General features: G+C 55.3%; 1 protein-coding gene across 2 annotated transcripts in view; it reads right to left on the bottom strand.

Moving 5' to 3' along the window:
* SDK1 (sidekick cell adhesion molecule 1) overlaps nt 1-24606 on the bottom strand; it is an 875077-nt gene that overhangs the window by 12843 nt on the left and 837628 nt on the right. For both annotated transcript variants that reach the window (XM_045813352.2, XM_087866987.1), the window contains 7 exons: nt 24287-24424; nt 17882-18043; nt 16895-17020; nt 7219-7383; nt 4110-4247; nt 1409-1529; nt 794-923 (listed from right to left, as the gene is read on the bottom strand). In XM_045813352.2, the coding sequence (XP_045669308.2) occupies nt 794-923; nt 1409-1529; nt 4110-4247; nt 7219-7383; nt 16895-17020; nt 17882-18043; nt 24287-24424 (980 nt within the window). The remainder of the gene's footprint in view (nt 1-793; nt 924-1408; nt 1530-4109; nt 4248-7218; nt 7384-16894; nt 17021-17881; nt 18044-24286; nt 24425-24606) is intronic.

Here is a 24606-nt window from a genome sequence, read left to right as displayed (position 1 = left end):
AGCCACCTCTCTAACTGCTGCTCTAGCTGGTTTTGCTCGTAAATGCAAGGTACCGAGGCAGCACCCTTGTGGGGAAAGGCACCTCCTAGCGGCCGGGGTGTGGGGGTGCTAAGCCCCTGCAGAAGCCTCCCATGGCTGCCCTCGGATGAGGTCCTCCCCTGCCTGCTCCCTGACGGACGCCTTGCCCCCAGGAGGGCTCAGCTCCGCGCGTGAACACTCAGACGCTCAGGAGACCTCACATATGCAGGCCCATGGGTTCCGGGAGGGGGGCACCCCCTCAGGGGCAATATCTCCCTGGTCCATCAGTGACGATGGGGACAAATCAGACCTTTTCAGACCCTCTAACGGTCCCAGAATGGCAGTGGCTAAGTCCCCCTTCAGCACAAGGAAGCAGGGCAGGTGGGAGGGGAAGGGGCTGCCGGGGCCGGGGTCCTGGGTTTGGTGGGTTTTGCAGCCTCAGGCCATCCACCCCTCCAGCTGGGGTCTAGAGGTCAGGTTCTACGGTCACCACCAGAAAACACGGTTTATTTCTGGAAGCCAAACGGAAAGTGAGCTGGCTTCAGGATCAGAACCCACTTTGGGCGAGCTATTGATCTGAGAGCTGGCCCAGTACCCGTGACCTCCAGGCCTGAAGGAGCTTAAGCATGGACTTTCCTCATTTACAAAAGGGAGTCACTTCCCACTGGCCCTGCTGCTTGGAGCGGCTTGGAGACAGACGGGACCAGAGAGGCAGTGCCTCAGGAAGGCAGAGGGCTCGTCACATGGGCAGGGGATGGCGGCTGTAGCCACTGACCTCGGATTCCGAAGCGTCCACCGACTTCTCCTTGAGGTTGGCGCTCTCGGTCAGTACAGCTCCGTTGTACTTGTTGCAGATGTCCTCGTCCGAGTAGTGCAGCCCGCCAGGGCTGGGCCGGGGCGGGGACCTAGGACAGGGATGGGCCGCAAGGGACAAACTCAGGCTCAGGGCAGCTCTGGGCCGCGGACACCTCCCCTGGGGGCCTCCTGATCCACCCTGTGGCTACTGTCATGTTGGTGAGAGGACATCCAGGCTGGCGGTCTGTCCGCCACAGCTTTGCGTGATGGCACGTGGAGCAGGAATTCGCTAATCCCACGTGCGCCGCCAGCCCACAGAGGGCCAGTGGGGGAGGTGGACGGGGTCTCCCAAGCTCACGCCCCCCGCCCCGCATGAGATATGCCTTCTTTTTATAGCTCCGGAGAGGGATGTAGGATGCCCCCCCCCCCCCGCCATTCCTGCCCTCCCAGGCTCAACGCTGCCCTATTGGGGTGTGGTGGGTGCCCGCCGGCACGGCGGCCTGTCTGTGGCCGGCGCCCGACCCTGGCTGGTTCAGATCTTTGGGGAGATGTGGCACACTGCGGGGGAGGGGAGTTAGGGCTGCCGCGTCCCTACCTGGTCCCATTCTTCTTCGAGAAAGTATTCTTGACGTTGAGGTGACGGCTGTTGAGCTCCAAGGCAGCGAACCCTCCGTTGTCCAGGGTCACAGACTCCTCCATGTTGGAGATGCTCTTACCTGCAGCCGGAACGGGAGAATGGGGTCAGCTGTTCTAGGAAAGGGCCCGGCGCAGCGATGCGGAGCCCCAGCCGGCCAGCCTGCGGGAGTTCACCGAGTTCCCGCCGAAGCGGAGCCCGGAGCCGGGTCGCTTGAGCTCGCGGGGCGTCAGAGGCGCGCTGGGGCGGAAGCTGCGTATTAAGGACGATGCTGGTGCATTTCCTTGTTTATTTTGCCCGACACCAAAGTACCGGTATTCTTACAGGATTTTATGAAAGAGTCTTCAGAATGCATAACCTTCTTTAAAAAGCGGGGAAATTAAACGTTGAATACATTTCAAAATAAAAAACTGACGACCATGTAACAATAGTAAGGAGAAAGTAGATTTACGGGGGGAACATGGAGGGGACAGGGCGTCTTTGGGGGGGTGAAAATGTTCTAGAATTGGCTGTGGTGATGACTGCACGTATCTGTCAATATACTGAACGCCACTTAAAAACCATAAATTTATAAACACATGTGAAAACATATTCTAAAATATATCAGATCAAATGAATAACCGTGCAGTTGTGAGAAACTAAAGGGGCTGAAGGGTTTCTGATGGCTTTGCGTCCTCAGGGCTGTCCCTGGCTGGGATCAGAGAGAGTCTTCTGGCCCTCCTCCTCCTCCGCTCCCACAGGCTCGCAGAGCCTCCCCCGTGGTGCGTTTTTGACATATTGGCTTGTTCCTTACTGTCTGCCTTCCATCTTCCCAGCTGGAGGCCGGGACCTCCCCTGTTTGTCTCCCACTGTCCCAGCCTCCAGAACAGGAGCCTGCTCCTGGTTCCTTAAAACCCCACGGTGCCCTCTCTGCCACGGCCCCAGTGCCCTTGGACGGGCCCGGATGCTCGAGGTGTGCACAGCAGAGGAAGCCGACAGGACACCGGCCAGCAGATGGAGGGAGGATGGAGCCGCTGGCCGGTGGGATCTGGCTGATGAGAGGGTGAGAGGTGAAAACCTTTCTCAGAAAGGAAGTCCCACGAGGACGGTGGTGTGAGGGGAGCGAGCGGGAGAGGGGTGGGCCGTATCGAGAAGGCCTGGGTTCTGCACGGCTCCTGGCAGCAAGGCAGACAGACATTCTAGCAGACAAGTAGGGTGTTTTTTTTTTTTTTTCCCTAGGCTTCAATTATGGTGTTAAATTAATACTCCAGGGTGAGGCTGAGTATCAGAAGCTGCAGGTCAGATCTGTCTTTTCAGGCCTGTTTTCCAGATGCAGAAGGAGAGTGAAAAGCGGGGAGATTTTCCATGCACCAGACACAGGATTCTGTAATAGCATTAACTCAGTAAAATGACATGCCATTCATACATAGTAAGTCCCATAGGAATAAAATCTGATTTACGAACACTTGTTAGAAGTGAATTTATACAGAAAAAAATAAATCCTTTCTTGGAGGGATGAATTGCTTAACGTTAGGAAAGTAAATGGAGAGGCGCCTGGCTCTGTTAACCCTTCAGGTGCGGTGAGGGATGGTGCTGGGGGCTGGGGGCCAGGGCAGCCATTCAGCCCCACGTCTCGCCCCCAGGGGCTCACACTTGTCTGTGGGGGAACCCCATCAGGGATCTGCCTTCCCAAGAAACAAAGACAGATGGACGAGCTGGTGGGGAAAGCTGCAGCCATGGGACCTGTCCTGTGGCCGCAGTGACATCACAGAGGTGGTCACACACGTGGCCCAGCTACAGCTGTGCAGATGTGTGTTGGGGGGGACACACCACCACCCAGAGCACAATTACGTTCCGATGGTGCAAAGAACGGGTCTCATGCGTAATTACGAGAATTTTTTAAAACCTGAGGAGAATAGAATGGATGGAGTGTACTGATCTTAGGCCTCCGGGGTGCTGTGTCTGTTATGTGTATAACCTCCACTGGCTGGAGATACAGAACAGAGCACTCTCCGAGCCCCAAGGGGTTCCCTCACGGACCTTCTCTGTTGATGCTTCTCTGCCAGGAGACAGCCACTATTCTGTCTTCTAGAAACTTCCACTCATTTGGGTGGTTGCAGACCTTCCTATAAACAGAGTCCAGCTTTGCCCCATGTTCATTTGTCCATTTCGCTGATGGGGGTGATCCATGCAGCAACAAACACTTACTCAGCACCTACTGTATGCCAGGCATGGAGCTTATGCTGGGGAGTGCAAAGGTGAGCTGGGCGTCAGAGGGCTCGGAGCTGGAATGCGGGCGTAAGGTGAGATACACACTTTGGTCTACGGCTGTACCGGTAGCGTGTTTCCACACGTGGCTCCAGGAGCCACACCAACGTTTCTGAGACGCGCCTTGCTCACTGTGCCCGTGATACTGAGTCGTACGGATGTCGGATGCTTTCCGTGTCATATTCAAAAATACTGTTGCATTTGGGCAATGGTGCAGATGAGGGAACAGACTCAGGGAGGCCAAAACCACCCACGTGACGGATCCAAGACACACGGCTCATTGGCGGGCGGAGCCAGGCCTGAACCCCGGGCTGCCAAGGGCGCTTGGTTGCTACACGGAGCTGCCTCCCAGGGGAAGTCCCCCGCACCTGCTTTATCGCCCACGGGCAAGCGGAACGCGACGCGGACACCCCACCTGTGCCGCAGCTCCTGTATCTCCGGTTCTGCCCGTGCAAGACCAGGGCGAACACCACCAGCAGGATGACGATGAGGCTGGAGAGCGCCATCACCAGGAGGAACCACCACTCCTCGTAGAACGGGGTTTCCACTTGAGCTGAAGGGCACAGGAGCACATGGTCACAGGTGATGGAGACTCCTGTCACCTGCCCGCAGCCCGGGGTGGGGAGGAAGGATGTGCCGGGCAGCCCCGAGTCGTGGGGAAGATGAAGCCCCCTCCCACCCGGCTGGTGTGGGTTAGGGCGGCTGATGGGCCAGCTTCCCAGACACGAGCTCGGGCACGATGGGCCCCTCGGCGGCTGCTCCTCTGTGGGAACCGGCTCTGGCCCCTCTGGCGCCCTCGCTGCCCTTTCCCAGAGCTCTCCCTGTCCTTGCCCACCCACACCACCCTTCACGCTACATCCCCTGATTTCATCTGCTTACAGATGTTGTCCTGGGGAAAGGGAGGAAGGACCAACATACTCAGATGTCCTCCGATCCTCAAGTGCTCAGGCTTCCCTCCCAGATGGCCCCTGGGGCCCCTTACCCTCTGCACCACGGCCACCACCCTACAACCTCTTCCGGTGGCCTCACCTCTTCCTGACTCAAACCCCCTCCCCCCAATCTGTTCCGCACATTGTCGCCAGAGTGATCTTCCTATGATGGAAACGAACCGTCCCTTCCCGAAAGCCTTCGGTAGCCCCACATTAGCCCTGGAGCACAGTCCAAGCCCGGGAGCCCCGTGAGCTGACTCCTGCTCACTCCCGCTCGGTGCTGGATCCCGTCCACACCTGCGTTGAGACCTCTTGCTGCAAGTACTTCCCGCGGGCTTCTGCCACATCAGGCCTCCCCAAGGGCTGCGCTGTGCTGTATCTCCTGCCTCCAGCAAAACTGACCAGAACCACTGGCCCCATCTTTAGATACGTTTTTTGAGAAACGAATAGAAAAGGTTCATTTGAAAGTTGCTTTGAAGAAGGATACCCTTCTTGCTCATGTTTTATTCTGTTTACTAAGAGCAGAAACACGGGAATTGTTGCTTGGTAGGCGCCGGATGGCCCCGGGGTCCCGCTCGCGCCTTCCACCCGTCCCCTGCAGGGGAGCTGGCTGGGAGGCATCAGACCAGACGCTAACAGGAAGCCATGGTCCGCCTCCCAGCTGCTGAAGCCCCCAGAAGACCCATCTACCTTACGTGAAAGCTCTCACTGGATGAATGAAAAAATGTGTGCACACTGGGGATGAAAGAGGGGAACCGACTTTGGATAACGCAACAGCACAGGGTTTCTTGGGAGATGGCGGCATTTTGAATCCAAAATATGGAAGTGGTTCTCAGGCTGCACATTAAGTGCTCCATATAATGAGCCAACAGATCCCAACGGAGCACCCAGGTGGGCATGGAAAAGAAAGGCCCGGGTGCCCGCGGGACCCCATCCCCCTCCCCTGGGGAAGGACCCTGCAGATCTGCTCTGAAGGATGAAGGAAGCTGACCACAGTCCCGCCCGCACCCCCAGCGGGCAAGGGGGTGCAGCGGGCTTCAGAGGACGGCCCAGCCGGGGGCCCCATGAGCAGAAGGGGTAGGGGGCTGTGTTCTCCTGCAGGAACCAGCCTTTGCCCCGAGCTGCCTGAGTGTGGGACAGAAGGCTCTGTGCATTTGGATTGCTTTACGTGGATTTTCCACGGAGGAACCGAGAAAGGCAAATCTTGACTTGATCCATTGGGGTGATGGGTACCCAGGGATTCCTGACTCTAGTCTCTCTTTTGGGGGTATGTTAAATTTTTCATAAGAAAAGTGAAGGAAATGAGAGCATTCTGATTTTTCTAAGTCTTCCTGTTGCACAAGCCCGCGGCGTGCTGGGGCTCCTTCTGGCAGACCCCCCTCATGAGCCGCCAGGACTCGTGGGTGAGCCGGCCCATAGACACTGTCCTTCCTCCAAATTCATGGCAAAGAGGGATGGAAGGTGTTTTTGATTTAAACAACAGCAGTTGGCAGCTTAAAAAATCTACATTCCCGGCAAGTGCAACGTGTTCTTGGTCATAGGGACGCCCCTCTGGTTTCTGGCCTCGCCTGCGCCCCGCCGGTGCCCCGCCCTCACCCCATCCCCCTTCCCACACCCCTGCCTGCAGTGGGCTGCCAGCTCCCTTTCTAAATCACCTCCACTGTTCCCTGCAATCCCTTGCTGCCCAGCAGATCCACCACGGAGCCCCAGGCCGTGTGACCACCGTGTTGGGTAGGGTCCCACAGGGGCGTCCTCCAAGCAACCTCGGTAAGGCCAGGTGTAGGGGGAGCTGAGGCCAGCCTCCCCTCCCTTCCCTGCCTACGGTCCTACCACCGGGACTTTGTCTCTGCTGTTCCCTTCCCTGTGTCCTTGCCCCTGTGCACCCTTCACCACCCAGATGCATGTTCCCTCTTCCAAGAAGCCCTTCCTGATTTCCCCCATCTATTACACCCCTTGCCACAGGGTGGGTGAGGGTGGCTACTCTGTCATCAGCACCCCACGAGCTCTGGGAAAGAAACCTTGCCTCTTCTGCCCAGAGTGGAGCCGGGGGGCTCATCGTACAGGGTGACGACTGGCCCAGGGCACACGTGGGCCCCTCAGCCATCTCGGAGGAGGCCCTGATAGACACAACCTGGGTCGGGTGCTAAGACACCTCTCCCCCGTGGCTGCCGGGGCGATACTCGCATTTCCAGCTTCACACAAGGATGCCCAGTAAGGAGACTTCAGCTGACAGGAGGGGCTGGGGCTGCACTGGGCTGGGGGCAGCCTTTACCCTGGAGGGCACACTGCTTAGCTCAAGCTGACTGCTCTGACTCTGCTTGGGTCTCTGATTAGGAAAACATAATACAGAAATTAAGACTTGCTTAAGCGCAGCATGGTGGGGACAGTTAGGGGCCTGGTGGAGGCGGTGGTACGGGCTCAGGGGCACACCGCTCTCCCTGCACCGTGTTCTCCAGGCTGGGCCCCCACCTGCTGGCGCCTGCGCGGAGCCAGGCGCTGGCCTCTTCCTTTGCACCACGGCTCCAAGACGTCCCCTCCTCCCTCAGAGGGAAGAGCTGCGCCCTGAGATTCCCCTCCTCAGGCAGGGCTCCCTACCTGACACAGCCATGGAGGGGCTGCTGGGCTCCCCGTAGCCTGCCTGGTTCACGGCCACCACCCGGAACTCGTAGGTCACTCCCTGCCTGAGCTTGTCCAGGCTGACGGTGTAGGATGTGGCGCTGCGGGGGATGTCCTTCACAAACATGTCCCAGAGGCCTTCGTCTGGGGAAACGACATGAGAGCAGAGGTTAGGGGTGCTTTTCTCCCGCCTCTGACGCGGCTCCTGCCCTGCTGTGGGCTCACAGCCGCCCTTGCCCAGGGCACATGATGTGAGAGCCAGAGGCGGGGTGTGCTGCACAGGCCAGCAGCCAGAGAGGAGGCCAGTCCTCGTGTTCTTGAATGTTCTTCTCAACATCGGATCTCATCGGGTCCCATCGGACTCCAGGCCTCCCTCTGGTTTCTGACGTGATGTCATCTTCTGTTGAGGATTTCTGCTTCCCTTCTGGCTGGCCGTGCCCTCCCCAACTCCAGGATCCTGTCTCCTTGGCCCGCCCGTCTGTCACCCTTCATCCCGCACAACACCGGCCAAGGTTCTGGGTTCTTTGGACCACCTGTCCCACCATCCTAATTGGAGATGACAATCCCCCCAGCAGCCCAGAAGGAAAACTACACGACGGTATGTTTTACCAGCCAGCTGCCAGCGTGGCAAGGCCGCCACGGCCACACAGCCGTGGGCAGACGTGTTGCCGGCTCGTCAGTAGGAAAGGTGCTTGTGACAGCTGGCACAGAGGTGCGGGGGTCGGGGTCTGCACTGGCTCACCCTGGGGACTCTGCCCGAACCTCGCACACCAGACCCCCCAAGAGCTGCCCTCCACTTCGCTCATCCTTTGGAGTGGAGCAATGGCCCACCTGCCCTAACCCCAGTTTGCTTTTTAACCTCTGCCCCGGGGCTGCCAAATACAAGCGTAAATGACACAAACACATACTGAATTTGGAACGGATACTTGCACACCCGTGTTCATGGCATTATTCACAACAGTCAAAAGGTGGAAGCAACTCAAGGGTCCGTCAGCAGACAGACGGATAAACAAAACATGGTCCCTCTGCACCATGGAATATCATTCTGCCTCCGAAGGGAAGGGGATTCCGGCTCCTGCTCCGACATGGATGAGCCTTGAGGACGTGATGCTGAGTTTGAAGCCAGACACAAAAGGATGCACACTGTGTGATCCCACTTCTAGGAGGTCCCTGGACTCATCAAATTCACAGACACAGAGAGTGGACGGTGGTGCCAGGGGCTGGGGGAGGGGAGGGGGTTATGGCTTCATGGAGACAGAGTCTCAGTTTGGGAAGATGAAGAAGTTCTGGAGTCGGATGGTGGTGATGTCTACACAACAGTGTGAGTGTTCTTAACGACCAAATCGCACACTTACAAGGCGTCACAATGGTGAATTTTATCTTATATATTTTTGCCACAATAAACATACATATCGAATTTATCTAAACCCTGACATGTAGGAAAACATTCATAAAGTTGAAATTAAGGCCAGAAAGTCGAGATGCAGAGAGATAGGAAGAAGCCAATGCTTCTTCAGAATCTGATTCTGAGGCGTCCACCAACAGGGCCAAGGGAACGTGATCAGCGATGTCTGTCATCAAAATTTCAGAGACAGCGCAGCACCGTGGCTGGAGGAGGACAGAGTCCAGAGAGTGTGGGTGCAAAGCCTGGCCCTAGCGCACCGCTGCTGTGTGACTTTAGGCAGAGTACCCAACCTCTCTGGGCCTCAACTGCAGAATGGTGACAACAAAGGCATCTACATCGTAGGCTTGCTTCGAGGGTTAAACAAGGTAATATTTATAAAGTGCTTGTAACAGTGTCGTACACGGAGGAAGCAGTGTATATATAAACCCAATCTCGAAGGAGTTGCTTCGGCAGAAAGTGGGCTCAGAGCCCAAAATGTGCATTTGAAGTACTGATCCATCATGAATTATAATTTCTTTTACAGGCACAGGTATGTGATCTTTTAAAAAGAGCAGGTGATCTGGAGAGGGGAGGCGCATTTGAATATGCATGCACACGCACGGACAGCTTTCTGGGGAGCTGAGCGTTATCTGGCACCAACCTTATCACGCACCTCGGAACACCAGATATGCTCAAGTGGATTAGCCCAACAGTACACAGAAAGAAAATTGCTAGTGTATCAGTCTGTATTTGCATAGGATTTAGAGTTTGCACCGATTAAGTCCTTACAGCCACAGGTTAATGAAGGAACGGATGTGAATGAGATTTTAAAGGTACAAATCTCTGCACAGGCAGAAAAAGAGCACAATGATTATTTATTTCCAAATATTCACAGTTTTGCTCATTTCTCACCAAGGTACCTATTGCCACTAATAATGTCAAAATGGCAAGCCATAGCTTCTAGCCTCCCCCCTCCGGCCCTAACAGATGGAGGTTTGCACATGGAATGATTGCTGTCTATGTTCATTCAGAGTTTTGCACAAGAATGATCAGGGAATAATGGGCACGGAGAGCGCATTTTCTCTGCACAAGCTGCTCCCTGTGCCTCGGGAGCCCCCGTGGCCCCGTTCTCCCCTCCTCTGCCTCCCATCCACCCACATGCTCATTCCACAGATACTGAAGTGCTCACTCTTTGCTTGGGCCCCGTTTCGCACATCGGGAAATCAGGTGAGATTTCTGTTCAGATGAGCACTTCGTAGTCAAGGGCAGGGGGTGGAGGCAGATCAATGAGGTCATTCCTCCCTTTCAGACTCCTCTTGGCCTCATTCCTACACTCCAGCAAGAGACACTTGCTTCCACCAACGGGGTTCCTGAGCACTCCTTCACATTAACCTGTCCGCAGCACTGGGCCCTCGAGAGTTTCAAGAGTTCAATGAATATCCATTGATGTGATCCATCTCCCCATCCTTCCTTCCTTCCTTCCTTCCTTCCTTCCTTCCTTCCTTCCTTCCTTCCTTCTTTCCTTCCTTCCTTCCTTCCTTCCTTCCTTCCTTCCTTCCTTCCTTCCTTCCATCCATCCACCAGCAATCTGTCCATCCATCTACCCATCCATCTATGTGTCTCCATAGCCCTTTGCAGGGCCTAGCACAGGCAGGCTTCTAGTAAATACCCACCACCATTTTATTTAGCACTTACTATGAGCAAGTCACTATTCGAAGGGCTTTACATGTTGACTGAATTGTGCAGTGTTTTCCTCTAAAAAGGTTGACAAGGGGTGCCTGGGTGGCTTACTCAGTTGAGCATCCAACTTTTGATTTCCGCTCAGGTCATGATCTCAGGGTTGTGGGACTGAGCCCCGTGTCAGGCTCTGTGCTCAGTGTGGAGTCTGCTTGCGATTCTCTCTCTCCCTCTGCTCCCTCCCCACCACTGTCTCTCTCAAATAAACAAAACCTTAAAAAAAAAAAAAGGGTAGACGACTTTATGCTGTAAAAGAGACTAAAGAAAAAAATATAGGCTCTTTTAAAATGAATGTTGCTTAAGCCATTGCAATTAAGGGACTAAGCGTGAGAGGAATTCTCAGACTGTTCTGAGTAGGTCTGAACTCTTCTGGAGTGGGTTCTCTGAGTGTCTTTTACACTAACGTTTCTGTAATGCTTTCCTGCTACCGAAGAATAAAAATTATTTCCCCTTCCTCTGCCATCACCTAAAGGCCCGCCAGCTGTTGAAGCGTCCACTCTGTCTCCACCTCGGATTGCTTTTCTCATTTGTATTATGCCATTAAATATCTCAATAAATCAATGATGGAGAAAAGTATCTCTACAAATTAGGGAGAAGATAACATTACAGAACTATTAGCTATAATGAGGTTTGTGCAGCTGATTTTCCGCGCACTGGCATAATCCCCAGCGTCGGATTCCCATCTCAGTCAACATGTGGGAGGTGCATGTTGTACAGGCCGTTCTGGGGATCCGATTCAGCCACGCTCAGACCCCAGGTGAGGCTCGCCCCCGCCGGGAGGCTCAGGGGACCCCAGCCTGGCCTCCCAGCCCCATTTGGGGAGCTCCTACATCATCCTCCTGGGAAACCCAGGATGGGCTGGAAGAGAAGAGTCGAAATGTATTCCAAAGCCGCATCCCTGCCTGACTGAGGCCTGGTGCCGAGTCCACTGATGGCGCCAGGGCTTAGAAGTCCTGGGGTACTGTCAACCTTCGACCTTTGGGCTGGCCACCTCCTGATGTCTGTGGGAGGGGGGTCCAGGGCGGGGAGTGAGCCCAAATCACACTTGTGTGTGGGGCCTGCCCCCTCTTCCTCCTGCCACAAGGTAAGCAGGTGGGACACCGCCGAGAGATGAACTTTGCAAATGTTCCTAAAGGGATCCCAGTGATCACACACCCCAAGTCCTGCCAGCCTCTGGGCAGGTGACAAGAAGCCACACACACAGTCTGGCTCCTCAGCGGTTGGGTGTTTCTTTAAAGAATCTGAACTCTGCTTTGTATTTGCTGCCGTATCTGTGTCCTAAACACAGGGAAGAGGCTTATAGTAAAGGTCCTTAAAGAAAGAACCCTTTTGGGACGCCTGGTGGCTCAGTCAGGGAAGCGTCTGCCTTCAGCTCAGGTCATGATCCCAGGGTCCTGGGATGGAGCCCTGCTTCGGGCTCCCTGCTCAGCGGGGAGCCTGCTTCTCCCTCTCCTGCTCCCCCTTCTTGTGCTCTCTTTCTTTCTCTGTCAAAGAAATAAACAAAATCTTAAAAAAAAAAAAACAACCCTTTTCCCACCTAAATAGGTTTCGCTGCCTCAGAGCAGACCTGCCCGCAGCCGACAGAACGCGTCAGTTCTCATCTCGCAGCCCCCGCCTCTCCCCCGCCCGGCGGTAGGAGGCACATCTGCTCCCAGACAATGTCCTAATAAACCTGGAAACATGAACACCTCTCTTCTGAATTGAGACGGAGCCCAGCTCAGGCACACCCGCGGGTCGCTCAATTTATCCCTTGAACGCCCAGAACCGAGCTGTGTGCTGCAGGTACTCAGACAGACGCCAGGCCAACACAAAAGTTTGATTTCATGGACAATTAAACAGGGTCTCCATGCTGAATGAAACTGTCACTTACGGGCCCCAGATTTCTGGTTCCACTAATTCACGCAACTGACAACGTGACTGTCAGCCTGCAGCTCGGAGCAAAGGGAGGCCTGTCAGCTGTTTATTTCTTAAACACTGCCTTTTCTCTTTGTGTCAGTGGTCCGGTGAGGTCCGAAATCTAGCTGAAGCAGGTGGGGCTCAAACGCGAGGCTCAATACCCTTGAGAAAAAAAACCCCAAACACCTTTTACCTGTTCCTGGTTTAAGGCAGGAGGCGAAATGAGATGGTCTAGAAGCAAAGGATGCCTGTGCCCAGAAGGAGGCGGGCGCGGGGTGGGAGTGAGGAGGACAGGGGTGAGCGCCGGGCCGGCGCGGCTCGGACCTGCCGCACTGGCTGACCTGGGGATTTCCACGGATTTTAAACCTTAGGAAAAAGACTGATTTTCTTCTTTGTTCAAAGTCCCAGGGCCAAAGACCGGAAATGAACAAAATGAGCAGGGAGGGAGCTGGGAGATGCGGGTGGGGGTGGGGTGGGGTCGCGATCAGGGACAGGGACCAGGGGCCTGCCCTCCGGCTGACCAGCTCTCATCTCCGGGCTAACTACACTGTTTGTGGAAAAGGCTGCCTGCGCCGGGTATGTCCTAAATATGAATTTCATGGCTGCTTCGGAGAGGAAAATATATTTATAGTTCCTTTAGTGCCATTCCAGTCTATTGTGTAAATATGTAAATTCGGTTTCGTGATCTACACAATAAAATGCCTTGGGATAATTTGTGTAAATAAATCATCTGCATAAGCCCACTGCATAGTTTCCACGGCCTTCCAGGGAACTTTGCGACACTGACTGGGAGGAAGCATACGCACAACCAGAGACATGTATCTTAGGCGAGGCTGTTCGGGTCCGTGCTCACTGACCATCCTTCCCAGGAATAAGAGTCTATGTTCCAGCTAATCTCATAGCTGCTGTTGGGTTCTGTCTCCATGTTAGGGCAGCAATGGGGCGATCCTGCAGAATTTGTAGGGGTTACGGTGAGGATGCCAAAGAGGTAGAGGTTGCTTGCCACCTGCCCCCACCTGTCCCCACCTGCCCCAGCCCGCTGGCCACCTCTTGGCACCAGCCACCAAGCTGGCGAGCCACCTGCCTCCCGGAGGCAAGACGGAGATTTGGCTGGGTGGGGAGACAGACAGGCAGGGGCCCGGGGGTCACGTAGGGCAAAGCGGCTCAGGCTCCCCAGACACCCGGTGGTGAGGGACCCGCAGGTGCCGGCTGGACTCTGTCAAAAATAGGGCCTCCTCATGAAAACCTGGGCCCATCTCCCAGATCCCTGCTCCCTTCGAAAACCACTCCCCTGCCTGGAGAAAGTCTTGCCAGAGAGCTTCGGTGGAGAAAATAAGATAGAGCGTTTAATGTTTTGTGTAATGAGGCCTGTAATAGATGACAGCTGAGATCCAAAGCCCTGAGGCACCAGCAAGGTGTTTAAATATTGACAATCCATAAAAGCATTTCATTTGCCTCTGAGTTGCTGCTGGCCTCCGTCACGGGAGGGAGGAGGCGCCCCTCCACGGGGAGACGGCGAGCCCCGCGGCTGCCCTGGTTTGGGCCACGGTCTGCAAGGGGAAAGCGGTTGCAGCAGAACAGAGTGGAAGTGAAATCTTTAGCGCTCATGGAACAAGACAGTGTCCTGCAGGTCAGCCTCCTGTCATGTCTTAGTCCCCGGGGGCCGGTTTCCACATCGCGGCACCAACCGGCGGAGCTCAGGGTCCTGCTGATCTCAGGAGGCATCCGCCTGGCTGAGGCCCAGGCCGGCGTCCTGGTCTGGACTCCCCAAAGCTGCACTTCTGCCAACAGGCAACCCGCTTCCTTCCTTAGGGTGGATGGATGTGCATACGAGAACCCGATGAGAAGCCCGAGAATCAATACCTTCTCTTTGCTCAGAAAGTGCTGGAACGTGCTCTCCACTGCTAGGATTCCGAGCCCACACACCCGTGTCTGGCTGCTGACGTGGTCCATTCCCCACGACTGATCTCTGTCATGAAAATGCTCCTTCCAAAGATTGACTGAACAGGACACCATCCGTGGGGTGGAGATAATAGATAGATAAATAGATTTATATATTTTAAATCTTAAGCTGAGCTTTTTATTTTGAGATAATTGTAAACCGCACGCAGTTATGGGAAATGATGCAGAGAGAAACCATGTGTCCTTTATCCGGTGTCCGCCAACGGGCTCATCTCGCAAAACCCCAGCACGGCATTGCAGCTGGGAATGACGTTGACACAGCCCAGACACAGAGTGTTCCCATCACCCCAGGGACCCCACTGCTGTCCTCTCACGGCCACGCATCCGTGGGCTTCTTAACACTCTAGTCGGGGAGCAAGCACTCGGTGGAAGGAAAGGAGTTGGCAGGGGTCCTCTGTGTGTGTGTGTCCTCTAGTGCAAGGCCTCTTACCTTCTCTCGGGGCCACAGACCCTTTGGCAAAATGCTGACTCCGAAGGAACACCTTCTTGGGATGGCTTCAGATGCATAAAATAAAACGGGAAGGGAAGCCAGTTGTGCTGTTAATGCCTGTAACTAGGCAGAGCTGACCGGAGGCTCATGGCAGCCCCGTCTCCCAGGTCTGCAGACTGTGTGGGTCACGCGTGGTTTTCGTTGGGTGACATGTTGGACTACGTGGTTCTCTGGAATATGGGATGCACAGGCTTGGATTTCAGTGAGTGTCGTGATGCCAGGGCTGGGCTGGGTAAGGAGGCCTGGGGAGCATTCGGATGACGAGGTCAGCCGTGCTGAGAGGCGCCCGCGGCTAGGACGGGATGCCAAGCAGTGTGATTTCTGCTGCTGGCAATTCCACGGGCTCTGCAGCTCATCTGTGGTTTCCTACCTACTGTGGGGGGTTGAATTGCGTCCCCTCAAAATTCACGTGTTCAAGGTCTGATCCCCAACGTCTCAGTGTGTGACCGTATTTGGAAATAGGGTCTTTGCAGATGTAATTAGTCAAGATGAGGTCTTGAGGGGCGGCCCTAACCCAGTATGACTGGTGTCCTCATAAAAGGGAGAAATTCGGGTACAAGAATAGAAGGGCACCAGGGAGAGAAGGCAGGAATGGGGGTGATGCCCCCCAAGGCAAAGAACACCCAAGATCGAGGGCAAACCACCCGATGCCGGGGGAGAGGCTGGAACAGACACCCCTCTCGCAGCCTCAAAGGAGCCACCATGCCACCCCCTGCGCCCTTGGAGGCCCAGCCTCCAGACGGAGACAGGACATGCACGCAGTGGAGCCATCCAGCGTGGGGTCCATGGTTACGGCAGCCAGAGTAAACGAACATGCCCGCGTTTAGGAGGGAAGGGAAGGCTGAATTTCAGTGAGGGGTCAGTGATGCCCACGGATCTCCCGAATTCTCTCAGGAGCCCCTTGCTGGGCCTGAAGTCTCACAAAGTAACCTTTGCAATGAATGCTTTCCCTAGATTCGGGGAGAGAAGCGTCGAGTTGCTCCGTTGGGGTTGGTGCGGTCTCCACGGCCCTCGGCTGGGCCCAGACCTCACCGGGCCCGCATTCCAAGCTCCTGTGGTCTCGGAAAGTGCTCAGGAATCGGACGTCCTCAGCAGAGAGCCTGCTGTCTGCTCTCGGGGCCGCCTGCTTTCAGAGGAACGGGGCGGGGGCCTAGGGGCCACAGAAGGCCTGTCACCGATTTGAGACCCCCGCTTCCAGAACAGACCGAATGCCTGGCTCAACACAAGCTCCCAGGATCTCTCGGGCTGACGCGCTGAATGTGCCATTGCTTGAGCCAAAGAATTTATCCTATCGCCTTTAATGGATGCTGTTTTGGTCTCAGGCACCAGGTTTTTCTACTTAGAAGTTTCTAGGAGGTGCTTGTAACTAGTAATCTCTCGAAAGCAGTTTGGTGGGCAGTTTGTCTAACACAGTGACGAATGCAATGCCGCAGACCTTCCCTCTCGGCCCAACGGCTTCTTGAACCGTCCGACTACGGTGATGCCTAGCGCTGTGGGCGGGCTCTGGCGGCGCGCTTTCTGCACGCAGCCCCGGCACACCGTGGATTTTCATGCTCAGATATTCATGATTAAATGTGCCACCCCCTGACTTCACAGTGGACGTGCTCAGTGTTCGCTGCACTTGGCGACACCCCCTAGCTCCAGGGAGTAATAGCCAGCTCGATGCAGCAAAATGTATTTTCCAATAATGTCCATGCTTAGTTATTACCGTTGAATGGGAGGAAGGGAGCAAAAACCCTCTTAGGACAGACAGGGTAGGGGACCGATCTTAGACTTCATTTTCAGGAGTCTAAAGAGGGGGCAGATGATGTGTGGGCTTCACTGTGAATAGGAATCTTCATTGTGATCAGACAGGAGCAGGACTCTGTCTATCTGGGTGCAAAGACGCAGAGCCTGACGCGAGCCCCCGGAAACACTCTTGGATCCTACTCATGAGTCGGAAGTATCTACAAGTGTCGCTAAGTTTGCAGGTACGTGTTTCTGACGGTGACAATGACCCCTCTCCTAGGGACACATACTGTGGCGAAACACGGAGAATCTCATGCCCGCAAAGTGACGGAGGAGAGGCAGAGACGCGCCTAGAGTTTCATCGACTTGTCCTCATCTCTGCATCATTAGGGAAAGGCCTCAAGGATGCCGAGGGCTCCGACACAAAGCTTGGCAGGTGCCCCGGCCCCGCCCCTTACCTGAGGGCCTGGCCTCAATGACATAGCCGGTGGTGGGCGTCCTGCCCGCGTTTCCCTCGGTCCACTGCAGGGTCAGTTCGGAGGCGGACTTGGTGACCAAGACATCTCTGGGGGACCCCGGGGAGCCTGTGGGATAAAAGAGACAGGGAAGGATGGAGACTGGCACTTGGGGGGCTCCTCATCCCACAGGTGGGGCCAGCCCTGCCCAGGCCCTGTCCCTTCCTCCAGGCAGATGGCTTAGCCTCGCCCGGTCACACTCTGCTCATCCCAGACGTGGGAAGGCTACACTGGCCTCACAGGTGAAGACGTGAGCAGAGATGAGCCACGCAACGGGCCCAGGACTGTGCCTGGCGTGTAGCGGGCCCTCTGTGAACCTAGATTTGGACACCCTCAACTTTCTAGGGATGTAAACAAATGCCCGGATAGTGTAAGTGGGAGGCTCTGGGGCTCCTCAGCAGGATGTGGACACTTCACACTTCCCTTGTGTATCTTATTTCAAAAATTCACTTGTTTTGGGGGCGCCTGGGTGGCACAATTGGTTGGCCGTCTGATTCTTGGTTTCAGCTCAGGTCATGATCTCAGGGTCGTGAAGGTTGAGATCTAAGTTGGGCTCCACGTTCAGCGTGGAGTCTGCTTGGGTTTCTCTCTCCCTGTCCCCCTCCCTCAGCCCCCCACAGAAGTAAGTACATAAACCTTTAAAAAATTGACTTGTTTTCTCCTAAGCTTTTCCAGAAAACAACACTAAACGTTACATGTTTAACACCTAAGAATTGGCTCATCTCTGTTTAACAAGTCCGTCTGTAGAAGCTGGTGCTAGCATATGCTTTTGAAGACACCCATGCTGCCAAAAGGCCTCTGCGTTTCTGCCCGCTCTGAGTGGGCCACAGCCGCTTGGCCTGCAGCAAGGGCGGGCCCCTGACTGCATGGGACATGCGGTGAGCCACTGTCGCGGCACGGGCACGGGGCCCTCGGCGGAGCTCCACTTACCCTCGGCTGGCCCGGCCGTGACATTGGCTTGCAGCTCAGGCCCATAGGCAATGGTCCGCGCCTGCACGCGGAAGAAGTAGGTCACCCCTTTGGTGAGATCGCGCACCTTCAGCCAGCGCTGCCAGTCCCCCTTCACGTCCACCGTCACCACCTTGCTCACTCCTGCAACCATCAAGAGCAAAGGCCAGGAGGGGGACAGTGTCAGAGGAGCAATGAGCACCAGCTATTTCCCCGCGACAACAGTGACGGTGTCCCTGGCTTGCTAAGGAAGTATTTCTTACAATTGGGAGGAGTTTAAGTGGTGGTAATAGCCAATTTTCAGCATAGATAAGTATAATTAGTGTTCAAGTCTGATAAGTGGTGCTGGCAAAGGGAAGAGCCAGCTTCACGGAGTGACGTGGGGAGGCTGCCCACGAGTCCCGCCTTGTGCGAGGGAGGCCACCCCGTTCACCCGCACCGGGGTCAGGCTCCCCTCCCCACAGGCTCTGAGCTGCACCAGGCTCTCAGTTGCTTGCGTAGTGACCTGGAGCTTCCCGACTTCGGAGAAGGGACTAGGGAAGAAGAGGAAGGAGATTTCGTTTCAGCTATAAGATGGGCTTCCCCCAAGAGGGGTCTCCAGCCCCACTGGGTTGGCCAACCTGTGGCCTACAGACCCCCAAGCCACTCGTGAGAACTTGATCCTTGGACCCTCAAGCAAGGATGAAGACAGACCATCACTGCAAATATCAATGCCCTAACTTGGAGAACTATGAGGACAGACAGACAACAGTTCACTTACATAAACGAAGTGAAAGTGTTGTTGGTTGTATCACATGTAATGAAAAAGTTGAGATTTAACATTTGGGGAAGAAGACGCATAGTGAAAATTATACAAATGCAGCATTTTCCAGGATGGAAATGGGGCTCTCTAGTTAAATAAGGTTGAAGATGATGTGTTAAAAAAGTCTCGTAAGCTCTTGACTCAGGATTTCTGAGAGCTCTCAGCACAAGGGTGTCTATGGGGCATCCCTCAGGGGGAGGAGGAAGAGGCGGCCCCTCTGACGCTGTCAGCAGAGCTCGTCAGGAGAGCAATGGACAGCCCAGGGCGGCTGTGGCCGGGCCTGCCCTCAGTGTGGACGGCTGGTGCCAGCCCCACCCTTCATCCTCGTGTGGCCTTGACCTCAGAAGTGCCCCACAAAGTGTATTCTTACTACAAAATGGGTTCACCCTTCAGTCATCAAGGCCAATGTCTCATCCTGCAGTTGTCCAAATATGTTCTGGTTGGTTCACTGTTTTCATATTATGCCTTTTTTATAACATTGACTCAGCTGAATGATTCTCTTCCAAACTACTTCAGAATGATTCTGACTGCGCTTGAGTGACCTCCGAATTGGAGGTTTTTGGCCCATTTCTGCCCCAAGAGCCTGCCCTCACCTTGCATGGCTCAAGAAAGGGGTTTCAGGGTGTCAGTTTGCACCCACAATGACCATCATGAGCAAACGGAGGGGCTCTTCTTGGATATAAAGTTATTCTGGATAGCACCCCCCCTTTATTTTTTAATTAAAAATGCCTTCTTTTCCCCAGAGCAGAAACAAACCCATGTGCAGATTTCGTGACTTCTATCCCACTAGGAGGTAGAGCTAGTCCGACCTCCCCTGCATCTCAACCATGTCAGAATCTTATTTATTTAGTCAATGTTTAAACTCTGCCCTGCTCTACAAAGCCCCGGGGTGCAATCGCATAGAATACTACCGTTTAAAACATTTTAAAAAACATGAAAGTAGCTGTGCTATAAAATCTGTTCCCCAAGAACGTGGCCCAGGCTCTGCGTGGCTTGGTGCTCCCCACCGTGACCAGGGGACTGGCCCTGGGGAGGCGAGGGATGCACCGGGCCTGTCTTCTCGATGCAGTCGGCCCAGGGCCTGCTGGCAGGGGGAGGCTGCTGGGCTCTCTGCTCCCTTGGCCTGGGCTGACGCATGTCAGGCCGGCCTGGAGTCTGCCCGTGTGTATCCCGGGCGCCACCCAGGGCCTGGGCGAGGAGGCAGGAAAGCAGCCAGTGGAATCACCACCAGGTGACATCACCGTTTTACAGTTTCCCCCATCTGTGTATAAACACACATGTCATGTCTTCGGCAACCTTCACAAGAGAGCTGGCATTACCGCAGAATTAGTATGACTTTGGCCCCCCAGGAAAGATACCTGATGTTTTCACTACATTTGCAGCTCCAACTCTGGGGCATTGGGAAGAACTGGAAATTGTTCAGAGACCCACTTGTTAGTTTCCTGATTCCCTGCTGGAAATCCGAATCCAGTGTGAAGGGGGCAGGGGCTGGGTTTCTCCAAGAGACCCCACTCAAGAGGCCTGCACACTGAGCGGGGTGCCAGCTGCTGCCCTAGGGGAGGGGACACAACAAAGGCTTCTTGGAGCAACAAGAGGAGCCCGCCACCCCACTGGCCCCCAGGAGAGACGGATCTGGGTATGGAAGTGGGACAGCGAGGGCTGGACGAGCCCGCCGGAGACGCTGGGCAATCCGACCTCAGCCAGGCACAGGGCACAGGACGCTGCACTGTGTGTGTTCCCCAGCACTGCCTTCTGTTCAGCCCCTATGACCTCACCCCTGAGCGTCTGGTCCTTTTCACTATATAACAGCACACAGTGTCCTCTGTACAACTGACAGTTCTGCTCACCCCTCGCCAGCCCCAGGTCAAAATGCCCCAAAGGGCAGAGAGAGGCCATGGGCAAGCCTCTCCTGCTCCGAGTTCCTGCCCTTTACTGGCCTGTGCTCCCCTCTGGGCTGGAAGGGGCCAGGACTAGTGTCCGCTCTCTGGCTAAGCCAGGGGCTCTGGCAGATGCCATCAGACCAGGCAGGCACACAGTGGGATCCTGCAAACTGATACTGATGTTCGTGAGCAGGGACATGCCCAGAAGGTCACAGGGTCAACCAGGGCGGCACCAAGGAACAGGGCTGGTGACCTCTGTTCTTCGGGAAGAGGCTGTTTGCTGGTGGCCAGGGAAGTGGGAGGACGTGGGGAGGATGTAGGGGCCCGTGGCCGGCCTCACCCCCTGCTGGAGCGGGGACAGTGCTGTTTCAGGATGGGGTCTGCAGTTGAAACGGAGGACCCTTGGACTCACGGAAAGCCTGGAGCTCAGCGGCAGCTTCGATGTTTCCCGTCACCAGCCCCAGGCCTGGACCAGCCACGCGATGGATGAGCAGGGACCAGTGTGTCTGGGATGTGCCTGAGCCACCAACATGGTCTAAGTGTCGGGGTCTGGATGGTTTGCTCTTGAGCGCCCAGGGGACCTGAGGAGGTTTGCCCTCTGTGCGCCCCGAGATTTTGGGGAAGTGCATGAGCTGCCGAGCTCCCCTCCTGCCCTGATTTCAGAGCGTATGACGCTCGCTGCCAAAGCCAGGAAGATCCAGGAAGGTGGGAAGAACCAGCCCTCCCGACAGACGGAAGAGATGATGCCAGTGATGGACGGTCTTATTACTTGTGGGAAGAGGCGAAATGGTGCCACCAAGTGATTCCACCTGTTGTCACTCGAGGGAGAATGGCAGGCGCCACAGGCAGCCACAAAACACTTCAGTGACCGCTCCGCACACTCCTGTCTGTGGCCTTCACGGTGTGTTTACCTGCAGAAGTGCAATCGCTCCGGATGTCTCCCTATCGCGGTGGCCCTCGATCCAGCCTGCCTGGGTTCAAACCCCACGCATGTCCACATTCCCCACCTGTAGCCCCAGGCGGCCGTCTCAAGGGCTCGAAGCTCTTATGAGATGCGAGCAAAAGCAGCCACCACACCACGCAGCCATGTGAGGACACGGATGGAGTGCGCGTCGGTGCTTCGCATGGGCTGGTCTGTAGAGAGAGCTGTGTCATCGCACCTCCGATCGTGGGGCCTTGTTTACAGGGAGCACCGAGGAAGCTGCGTGTCAGCTGCACACGAGGCACCGGCCTGTCTAGTTGGCGTCGTGTGAATGATGTCAGCGTTGCCGTGGTCATGGGACCACAACCCCGACCGCACCAGGGAAACCACACGTGCAGGACCATCTCCCTGGAAGGTGAGGTGAGGCCGTGGGGACAGACGTGTGGTGAGCCAGCAGGACATTGGGACATCGGGACTGTGGAGCTCGGGGGATGGAGAAGCAGGGCCCGCCATGGCTTTGGACCAGGTGGGGACGATGGCCATGGTCTTGCTTGGATGGCAAGTGCTTTTTTACAAGACTAGGGGAGCCAGCCCGGGTGCCAGGCCCAGGAGTGCCCGCCATGGAGTTTCTAGAGAGTCTACAAACCCATTAACGCATGTATTTGGATAAGTCACTTATTTGAGGAAGTACAGAAAGACTCACTGTCTCGAGGAGGAGGGACTCCGTGGTGGCTCAGAACCGTGCTTCTTGGCAGTCCTTTCTCCTCTGTGTGGTACTAGTTAACACGTCTGCAGCACGGGCTCACGGCACCTGTGTGTGTGCCGGTGTGTGCACACCTGGCAGTGTGTGCAGACAGTACTGGGCAGCAGGGTGGACAGTGTCCAGTGGCACTCTGCCCTTTGTCCACAAGGCACGATGCCTGTGCTGCTGGGACCCCAACCCCCGCCGTGCCCCAGGCCGCCTGGTCCCCAGACAGGCACCTGGCTCTGAAAAGAACACAGCAGGCATGACCCCGCCTCCACAGCCTGGTGCCGGGCCCTCCACCATTTCTCGAACTGTACACCTGCCCGACATCTACGGGTATTTACCAAAGTGCGTCAGTGGTCTGAGACTTTCTTCTCGCATGTTTTTACATCTCTGATTTGGGATTGATGATGCAAACATATTGGGCCACAGTTTACTGCAAGCATTTTTTCTTTCTTAGCACTTCATAAAATAACAATGAATCTTATAGTCAATAATGGCATTTTAGATTCGATGACATAAAATCTAGTGCTTACGTTTTCTTCAAATCAACCCCGTTTTACTTGAATGTACTTATTTTAAAAGGAAACTTTTATCACGGCTTTAAATGGAGTGCCAATATTATTTGATGTATTGGTTATATTTTTTCCTCCTAGACATTAAATAATCTATAATGTTTACCGTCTGGCTGTGCATCTTACCAGGGGGAGCCCGCCCTGGGCTCGTCTCCCTTCTCTGGCACGGTGCTGGGCACATGGCGGGTGAGGAAGAATATCCGTGGAGCCCTCTGAGGGCACGTCAGCCGTGAGCGGGGAGGAGGGACGGGTATGTGAGAAATTACCACAGTGCCAAGGGAGTGATGCAGCAGGGGCGGGGCAGCGCCGCCCAATGACAGAGCCCACGCGCACTCCGGTCACTTCGCCCTCCCCATGTGGCGTGCAGTCTTCACCACAAATGCATGCATCCCCCGTCCCGACTCCTCACCACCTAACCTCCAGCTCCAAGCCCCTTGCCAGGTGCTGCGGCTGCCGCTGGTCTCCCCAGGCCCTGGCCTCTGTGTGGGGCTGTACCCCCTTCCGCCCAGAAGCTTCTATATCTTCTCTTTCCATCGAGAATTCATCTTTATTCCTTTGTCACTGTGTCTCCCAGGCTCCTGTGTGTGTAAACATTTCCTCTGCTCTTCTTGGAGGGTCTGTGCGGCTTCTGATTGATCCCTGGACTTGTGGAGCGGATTAATCAATCTTTTCATCCCACGGCGTTGACACTGTGGTTGCAGCCAGAGGGGCCCTGGTCTGCGTGAGCCAGACCCTCTCAGGGCCCTAGTGACCCGGCCCTCGTGACCTGGCCCGCCACTCTCCCATGACCTCCTCCGCACTCCATAGGCTTGGCCTCAGGACCCTGAGCCCCACCCCGAGCGGCCCATGCGCTGCTGCGCTTCCCCGGGAGGCCTTCCCCCAGGGCTGGGAGCTTGGCGCGCTGGGGCGCTCCCCACACTGGTCACCACCACATTGCGGATTGTTGGCGGGTGTGTTGCTTCTCTCCTCGATGGAATACAAACTCAAAGATTCGGGGAAGCAGGGATCTTGACCAGTAATTCAGTGAAGATCCCTGCTTCCCCGAATCTACAGATTCCAGCATCTAGAACAGTACTTGGCATGCAGCAGGTGCTTAATAAAGACTCAAGTGAACGAACGCATGAAGGGTGTCCCCAGAAAAATCTCTGAGGACACTGGGTGGTCAGCGCCTCTCCTAGGATGCCCACGGAAGCTGATGGGCCTATGTTCTCCGTGTGGTCCTAACAAGTGGTTCCCCGTGAGGACACAGCAGAAACAGGAGAGAAATGTCTTAGGTCAAAGTATATCCCAATGCAAGCTGGTTGGGGGAGGGCTGTGCCGGAGCCCAGGGCGCAGAGCTCCTGGTCCCAGCTCTGCGATGGCTCACAGGCCTCCTGAGGGCAAGGCTCCCTGCCCTGCAGACTGGGGAGTGGCGTGTGTGCCCCTGTGAGGTCTACCCTCCCCGCGCTCCCCTCGGGTCTCACCTTGGACAGGTGCTAAGGGCTCGTAGACCACTCGGTAGCCCTGCAGGACGCCGTTGGCTGCTGCTGGTTCGCCCCACGAGACATTAAGGGTGGTAGAGGTTATTTCTGAGAAGGCCAAAAAGCTGGGGGTCCCAGGAGCTGGAGGAACAGAGTGTAAAGGGACTTTCAGCAAGCTCCTTTATAGATCATTTACATACACGTCTATGCCTCCACATAGAATTAAACTGTTATTAGATGTTATTTTCAACTCAGTAAAAGTCTCCACGCTCCGGGATGAAAGGAAGATTTATTGACCATCTCTGAACTTCCCAGGATCAATC

The sequence above is a fragment of the Ursus americanus genome, chromosome 2, assembly GCF_024610735.1.
Source record: "Ursus americanus isolate L20-20 chromosome 2, mUrsAme1.1.p, whole genome shotgun sequence".
Taxonomy (NCBI): domain Eukaryota; kingdom Metazoa; phylum Chordata; class Mammalia; order Carnivora; family Ursidae; genus Ursus; species Ursus americanus.
This window is presented reverse-complemented; position numbering and strand designations above follow the sequence as displayed.